The sequence below is a fragment of the Gastrolobium bilobum genome, unplaced genomic scaffold (assembly GCF_033153095.1).
Source record: "Gastrolobium bilobum isolate Gb01-03AN ecotype WA unplaced genomic scaffold, APGP_CSIRO_Gbil_v1 utg1076, whole genome shotgun sequence".
NCBI classification, from domain to species: domain Eukaryota; kingdom Viridiplantae; phylum Streptophyta; class Magnoliopsida; order Fabales; family Fabaceae; genus Gastrolobium; species Gastrolobium bilobum.
Window position 1 is genome coordinate 733,973 of NW_026899578.1, and position 9,045 is coordinate 743,017.

General features: G+C 33.0%; 1 protein-coding gene across 1 annotated transcript; it reads left to right on the plus strand.

Annotated features, from left to right (window-relative positions):
* The first annotated feature begins 1,362 nt into the window (after positions 1-1,362).
* Positions 1,363-2,392, plus strand: LOC133291669 (protein PHOSPHATE-INDUCED 1-like). Its single transcript, XM_061489969.1, has one exon. It carries the CDS (start codon positions 1,363-1,365, stop codon positions 2,290-2,292), a length of 930 nt encoding a protein of 309 aa, XP_061345953.1. The 3' UTR covers positions 2,293-2,392.
* Positions 2,393-9,045: the final 6,653 nt, after the last annotated feature.

Consider the following 9,045-nt stretch of genomic DNA (forward strand, 5'->3'; position numbering starts at 1 on the left):
TTCCAGATTGAAGAACAATGCCCGGGTACCCCCCTACATACCCGGGTATGGTTGATTTTTTTAAAATATACCCGGGTATGGAGTGGGGTACCTGGGTATGCTTCGTGGTCAACGGTCAAACAGGGGCAGATTGGTGTTATGTTTGTTTGGAGGGTTAATTTTTCGTAATAATTTCTAATCGAGGACAATTTGATAAATATTTATTAATAAATGACCACAGTGGTCAAAAAGCCCACTTTATTGTGGTAAAACAACATATAGGTTTCCTTATATTAAAGTAACAAGGATACCTTATAACCGAGCAATGTGTTAAGTAGACGAGTGGCGACTGGCGACTGGCGACTGTTAGTGATAAGTATATTGTTTTTGTAGAAAAGGAACACAATAGTTAATATTCTTCTTAATCTTATTACTATTTATTTTCGAAAAATAATTAATTTTTGAAATGTAGGATGTTTAGAATTTTAAAATAAATGAACCATATTATTTTATTTTATATTAGATTCCCATATTTTAAAACTTTGAAGATTGAAAAGGTGAATTGGAAAACATAAGACATACATAAGGCCAGACAATTTGCAGAAAATCCAGTAATTAAGACAAATTTTAATTCCTTATGCTGAAATAGTTTCTACCAGTGATTATACACTCTTCAGTCAATTAGCTGAAAAAGAGATCTTCTCTCATGGTGTAGAAATACATATAGTAAGATCCATTATTTAAAGAAAAAAAAATTACGATTTTCGACAGGTGTGTAGGAGATAAAACTACTCTTATGTAACATAAAAGTAGTTTTTCCCATTAACAAATACTAGTAATGGGAAACTGTGGGTTAATATTTATAAACGATTAATATCAAGAAACATTGAAATCGTTCCTGAAGTTTAGAAATTGGAAAGTGGGGGTTTAATTATGAAGCAGGTCCAGCTCTAATTGCGTGAAAAATGAAAATAAAAGGCACGCCACTTCATTGACCAGTCTAGTTTGTCTCCCTGTCTGATCCAAGTGCTGTTTTATTGTGTCCTGTTCCCCTTAGCTGGCCATGCCCTGTCCAAGCAGGACATGTATTTATGAGCTATGACTAATTGACTATTCACTAATAAATAATTCGGTGGCGACATGAAAAGCTTGAAATGAATTTTGATTACATCAGAATTCAAAACAGCAACGCGTTATCAAGCTGGCACCTCACTCCGCTCTACCCCTTAGCGCTCTTTCCCTGCGCCTTCCTTTTCAATTTTTTTTTTCCCTTCCCTCTCCACTATATATACTTACTACCACATTACTCTTCTTCACACAATCCTTACAACATTTCACTTATTCCTTATTAGTTCCTCTATATACAAAATAGTAATACAAACAATGGCAATGGCCTCTAGTGTTCTTTTGAAGCTATTCCTCGTTATTTCCCTGCTCCATTTGAGTTCAGAGGCGAGGAGACTCGCTGAGTCAACTCAAAACGACCAGCAGTTGCAGTTCCAATACCATAAAGGCCCTCTTCTCAGCGGCAAAATCTCCATCAATCTTATCTGGTACGGAAAATTCACTCCTACCCAGCGAGCCATCATTTCCGATTTTATCACCTCTCTTTCCTCACCCAAATCCATCACAGCCCAACCATCTGTCGCCACGTGGTGGAAAGGCACCGACAAATACTACGAGCTCATAAAGTCACCAAAGCAAGCCCTTACTCTCACCCTTGGTTCCCAAATCCTCGACGAGAACTACTCTCTAGGAAAATCACTCACCACGAACCACATCGTTATGCTAGCGTCCAAGGGTGCCCAGAAAGATGCTATTAACGTGGTTCTCACAGCCGCTGACGTGGCCGTTGATGGTTTCTGTTCCAGTAGGTGCGGGACCCACGGTTCCAGTGGAAAGGCCCACAAGTTTGCTTACGTGTGGGTGGGTAACTCAGAGACACAGTGCGCGGGTCAATGCGCGTGGCCCTTCCACCAGCCGATTTATGGTCCACAGAACCCACCGTTGGTTGCGCCCAACAACGATGTGGGCCTTGATGGCATGGTCATCAACGTGGCTAGTCTATTGGCTGGGACCATAACGAACCCTTTTGGGAATGGGTTCTTCCAAGGACCCAAAGAGGCACCTCTGGAAGCTGCTTCGGCTTGCACTGGGGTGTATGGCAAGGGTTCTTACCCAGGCTACGCTGGGGATCTCTTGGTGGACCGAACAACTAGTGCTAGCTATAACGCCAATGGCGTCAATGGCAGGAAATATTTGTTGCCAGCACTCTTCGACCCAACCACCTCAGCTTGCTCTACTCTAGTATAACACAAAACATGATTCGTGTTAGTGCTAGGCAACGACCAAAGATATTTTTTATTTAATTCTTTTATTGATTCATTGTTGTATGAATAATGATTAAATATATGAAATTGAATGTACCGAAGAAAAAGTAGATATGAATTAATGAAATTGAGTTAGTACCTAAATGGTATTTCTTGTCTTCGTCAATACCCGCAACATAAACCTATGCTGCATAACTTTCTTTTACTCCTTGGAACTCACATTTGATTTTCAAAAAAAAATTTATAAGAGTTATGTCGTAAGAAAAGTGATTGTGTAATGTTATAGAGATTCGTTTTGTGTGCCTTAATTTTTTATTTATTTTTTTGTTTTAAAAAGTGTGAGTCCCACAAAATGTTGTGAGTGTAGGAAAGTTTGTTGTGTTATGTCAAAGGATAAAACGAAAACCTTTCAAAAAAAATTCCTCAAATGTGATTCTGTACATAGGGCCGCGACTCCTCAAATGTGACTCCACGTGCTTTTTAACTATTTTGCCCTTAATTAATTATTTAATAATTATTTTGTCCCTGATTGGAAACTATCTACTAATCTGCCCCTCTTTAATCGACTAAGCCAAAAATGTAATCGACTAAATGATCGAATGAAGATTTAGTCGATTAAATCTTCCTATTTAATCGACTAAATCTCTCATACACAAAGTTGTTCTTATGATAAAGAGGTAGATTTAGTCGATTAAGTTGAAGATTTAATCGACTAAATCTTCATTCGATCATTTAGTCGATTAAATTTTGGCTTAGTCGATTAAAAAGGGACAGATTGATAAATAGTTTCCAATTAGGAACAAAATAGTTAAAATGCCTGACTCCATGGGCCTGACAAATGTTGGAGGGCTTGAATTGAACTATGAAAACACCAACAAACTAACTGCCTTTATGCCCCCACTGGTAAGCTCTGTTTAATTTTTTTTTTTTTAAATAATTCACCCTAATTTTTTTTTGAGGAAGTTGACTCTTATGGTATTCACATAAATTTTAAGTTTTTGAGTCAGTTATGAGAATAATTTAAAATGTGGGGTGAATCAAGGTAAAAATATTTAAATTCTTTTCAAAGATAATATGTGAAGATTGAACCGATCCTTTATTACGATAGCTATCACCATTGGTAGTAAGCTCTATTAAATAAACTCGAAGAAGAATAACTACAGTGGACATAGATAAATTTAAGTTATAAAATATTTTTAAATTTGTGACCCAACAGTTTAAACACTTGATTATGAAACTGCAAAGCATTTTTGAAGTTTTGTAAATTGCACAAACTAATTAAAGAAAAAACATGTAGCTTAATTAGTCACTGATTAGTTTCTATTGAAATCTTTTTTTGTAAATGCTACGTAAAAAAAAGTAGTAAATTATCCAAACACTCAATTTAAGTGAAGTTCAAGTCTGCATAGAAGAAATTGTTGAAAGCAATTTTTAAATGGCTTGAAGAGACTACCTCAATTCCATTCATTATATATAGGATTTACAGTCATTAATAAAAGGAAAAAAAATATAATCTAATTAATTGATTGTGGATAGAATCCCTAAAATTAAGAATTCTATTTCCTAAAATAAAAGATATTAACAAGATATTATTTAACAGGTATAATACAAATAATAAGTTCAAGTATTCCAAAATACTAAAACCAAAATATAATATGAATAAATAAGCCACTAAAATATATATAAATTTTGATACTTTAAAGAAATTCTATGTTTTGAAGTTTTATAAAAACTGGTTTAAGTATTCAAATTTTGACAAATAATCAATTTGTGCAAGGAACGGAATAAAACCAGTGAAGTGGATCATACTAAATTAAGTTTTTTTTTTTTAATATAGTACCTTGTTTTTATATATAACATAGATTTTACCATGAAAATTATGAGTTTAATATTTTTCATATTTTAGGAGATAGTTTTATTTTTAATATATACATAAAAATATATAGATCCATATTTTTTTTTATCTTCTCTTCACATGACCTCGTATGAGTTCCACATATATTTATATATAATTAGGAGATAAATTTATCCACTACATCATTACAAGAAATCAAATCCAAAAACTAATCACTTCTCTTTTCAAAAACCATCCCACCTGGGGAAAGGTGCAGTCCATTCCTTAACATTTGTGCCTCTTATAAAGCCATACAATTTACAAGTTAAATCAACCGACAACCAACATGTAGAGTTTGGTAGTCTTTCTTACTCAATGATGCGGATAAAATTTGTTCCAGAAATGTAATATAAAATTATTAAACATCGTTTGCTTATAAGTTTAAAATTTTAGATTAAATGGAAACCAAAAAAAAAAAAAAATTAGATTAAAACAATTTTTTTATATGATAACAGAGTCGGTATAATTAAGAAGTCATGAGTTTAAACCTCACCACCCTCAATCAGTCATTTTATTAATATAAATAATTAAATATTATAAAAATTTTCAGCACAGGTAAGTTGGGCTCGATACATTCTCCACCCTTCAAATTCAAAGAGCTATTATATAAGGAGGTGTGTTAGATAAATATAAAATCGCTAAAGGCTCATCACTTAATAGCTTGAGCTTTTAGGAGAAATGATTGTTTATGATATCAGAGTCTTCGTGATCACGGGTTCGATCCTCAATGACCTATTTCTAGTGGAATGAAGTCAATATAAGGTAGAATCAAAAGAATGAGCTTGTATAATATCCACGATTCAAAGTCCAAATAGCTATTGCACAAGGGTGTGTGTTGGAGAGATATAAAATCCTTAAAAACCCTTGATTCACCAACTTAAGTTTTTGGATTGAAAGATGTCTTTGTAATTTTTATTTAAATTATGATTTTGGAGTTTCAAAGAAAAAGGAAGATATTATTAGAAAGATTCAGATATCAGTTTTTTCCCTTTCATTTCTCTTTTTCTCTCTTTATTTTTTAATTTAGTTGTGGCAATTTGTGACTGGGAGGCCATGTTCCTATGGGGTCAAGGTTTAAAATAAATACAAGTACACTCAGAACAAACACAATTTATGTCAAAATTTTCTACACGAATACGATCTACTCATTTAGTAGGTCGCCACAACATGATATAAATAATCCATTAAACAAAAAATATCTCGCTTATATTATGCGGTTGATACGTTAAGAATAACCAACTAACCTCAAAGTGTTATGTTTATTATGCATGTTAACACAATACAATATAAATAAATTTTATAAAAATTAAGGCAAGTAAGTGTTTTGTTGCAAGTTGAGTCAATTGACATTCATATAGTGTGAGATGATCTAAACCATTAATAAATTAATTAATAATCATGATTTTATAACGTCATGTCCCAATATTTTTCCTTTTTTTTATTACTATTAATTCACTTTTACATGATTAGAATTCTGCCACATGACATAATAATATCAAAGAAGACATGAAAAGATCAATTTTCCAAACAAACACGTCCAACCACCCTAAATGCATAGTTTAAAAAAAAAAAAAAAACTAGTAATATACACAGCAGAACCATCTCTTCTCCATCAACTACCCACTTTATTTGCACACAATGACACAATGCAGCGAATATCCAAGAACTGCAACCAAACATTGAATTTGGGATACGATTCGCCAACGGTTCTCCATACATGAATTAGTGCCTGATATGCTTGGTTCAGATCATATGATCATATTCATCATCGAATTATCGATCAGCAATAACCACTTAAATAAGGGAAGCTTTCGTTCACCAAAGCTTATATCTTACTCTGCATGTCTCCTGCTTTTCTAACCTTTACATTTGGTTTTATATTTTGTCCCACCTTTATTCCCATTAACACAACCCTACCAGGTAGCAACAAGTAACAACCACCACGTTGTGCCTTGCATCGTGTAACTGCCGGAAATTTCTAATATACTACCGCCTTACCCTATTTTCCATACATCTATCCTGTAAAAATTAAACACCTAAGCACACACAGTAAAACGTCAGCGAAGAGGAGAGAGAAAAGTAGAGATAGTCGCTAGCGACAGACTTATTAAATACAGTACAGGTGTCCCATTTTGAATGGCAGTAGTACCCACCATTAAGTGCGACCGCGGTACTAAAGATGCGCTCGTAACTGCCATTAGTTCTCGTATCTAATATGTGACTAAACCATTAATTTGTTCTTATCCCTTACAAATTAATTAATGGATAGGGTAGGTCTGCTATTAGTTCACTATTCCATTCACCGTAATATAACTTGAAAGTAAGGACAATTCTTATACCCAAAAAAAAATGTTAGATAAACATTAATTACAAAAATGACTTATTTAAAATGTTTATATGTGCCAGATGAGATGGTTGAAGTTTTAATACTTTATTACAGGACGGATTGAAAATTTTCTTCCTATAACCTAAGGGTTAGTGAAAGAAGTTGGGTATTATTTTCAGAGTTATGAAGCATTGGTTACGGGTTGAGAAAAACCCATTCCTACACACCCAATTGCCAAACCCAAAACCAAAGTGAATAAATTAATCATAAATTTATACTGCGGGTGTTAGAGTTATTGAAAATAGATTGATATATAAGAACTCATGAAGTTAATGATTTTGTTTTCAAAGTTAGCAAAGTAAATTTATTCCTATAACCTTCAGACTGTAGGGTTAGTAAAACTAATTGGATCTTATTTTCAAAGTTATTTGGTTACAGGTTGAGAAAAACCCAAAATCAAAATGAATAAATTAATTGTAAATTTGTCTTGCAGGAGTTAGAAGTATAAAAAATAAGTCGATAAGAAATCATTTTTTGCAGGCATTTGTATCTTCGGCTGTTGGTTTGGAGTACTTATCATTAATCTGGCCTTTATAATAGGAGCCCCAAAATATCATCTACGCTGTAAAAAAAATATATGCGGGTACTTCTTTATTTATTTGTTGCAATCAATAAATAATGAAATATACATGCGTTGATTAGGACACTCGCACAATCTATTGCGAAAATTTCACAAGCTGTAATTTCTTTGATAATCGAATGATACAGAGACATAAACACGATATTTTAAAAGGAAAATAATGTGTCATTATAAAGAATATAAAATTGTGTCATCTTGAGTGTGAGAAACAGATAAATCATAAAAAAAAATGAGTGGACAAAAAAAAAATATGAGTCTCACTTCTTTATTAAAATAACACAAGTTTAATAAAGAGGTGAGAGGTTTACTCTCATAATGTGATCTCTCACTTCGAAAGGATTAATCTTCAGCTATTGACAAGAAGATACTTTAGGAAATCAAAAAAAAAAAACACAACTTGTATCAACTAAAAAGTAGAAACATTTTTTCCTATTTTAAAAACAAATTATTAACAGCCAGACTCTGCCTTGCAAAAAAGCGTACAAGTTACGATTAAAGCCATTTAGTGCTGATTTATTAATCCGCGTTGCCAATTTCCTTGTGGGGCCAATTTTATCTGCCCCCGTAGTTTGCCAGTTTCATGCGTTGATTAAGACTCTTCACAGGAAACCTATTTGCGAAAATTTCATTGGGTGTACTTTCCATGATAATCGAATGATACATTGACAAAAACACTATATTTAAAAACACATTTTTAATAGCTAGTCTCTGCCTCGCAAAAAAGTGACTTTTCATGAAGTTGAATGCTAACCATCTGAGTACAAGTTCCGATTAAAGCTATTTAGTGCTGATTTATTAATCCGCGTTGCCAGTTTCATTGTGGGGCTATTTTTTCTGCCACCATATTTTGTCTGGGTTTTGTTTAATTGATGCAAGTGTGCTTCTCGGAGGCCGAATAGTTGGGTACCTCACCTGGTCCAGTTTTTCATTCAATTCCTATATATGAACTAACCTAGATTTGACCTGTCAATGTTACTATAATTAAGCGACGCATATAAATATTGAATGATAAACAATTAATATAAATACGTAAAAAATCATGAATTATATATGTCCTGATCTATGAAGCACCGACACTTCAAAAATCCTAACGTGTCGTGTCTCACACTCACCGACATTCCAACACTTCCCGACACTCAAATACTCTTTACAAAGATTCAAAAAAGGTTCAAAGGTTATGTTGCATTGCATTTTGAGTTCCAACTATTAGATTCGTTAGATTACGATTTTATTGAGTTTAATATAAACATTTGTAATATCTTATGTTACTTTGCTAAATTGATGAGTATTATAAGTTTAGCTTTATTTTTCTGTTAAATTATTGAATATTAAACATAATATACACTACATAAATTAAAAATATTATATAATATCAAAACGTGTCTTAACGTGTCAAAATTTAACATTTTTTAGAATTAACGTGTTAGTGTGTCGTGTCGTATCGTATCTCTGTCCCGTGTCGGTTCAACATAGGTCCTGATGATGTACTATAAAATTTTACTTTTTTATTTATTAAAGTTTTACGTTATACATATAATATACACAATATTGCATAACTCGAATTTCATTTAAATGAACATATGATTTACGTTAAATATATACCGGATTAGGATAAGAACGTAACGATAATCACAGGTGCAAAACATCAAGAAGATGTTCCTAGAAAAGGCCTTGGCCTTCAATATTATATCTATGTCCAATAATTGGTGGATCAGATTCATCCGCGCACGTAGGTTCCGTTATGTTAATTGTCAAACCTACGCGGTTCCTACAAAGTTAATATTAATCAAACCATTTCGAAATCATATAAATACTCGTTTCAAGTTGAAATTTATCTGACAGTACTACTCCAACCAGCTAATTAAGCAAATCAGCA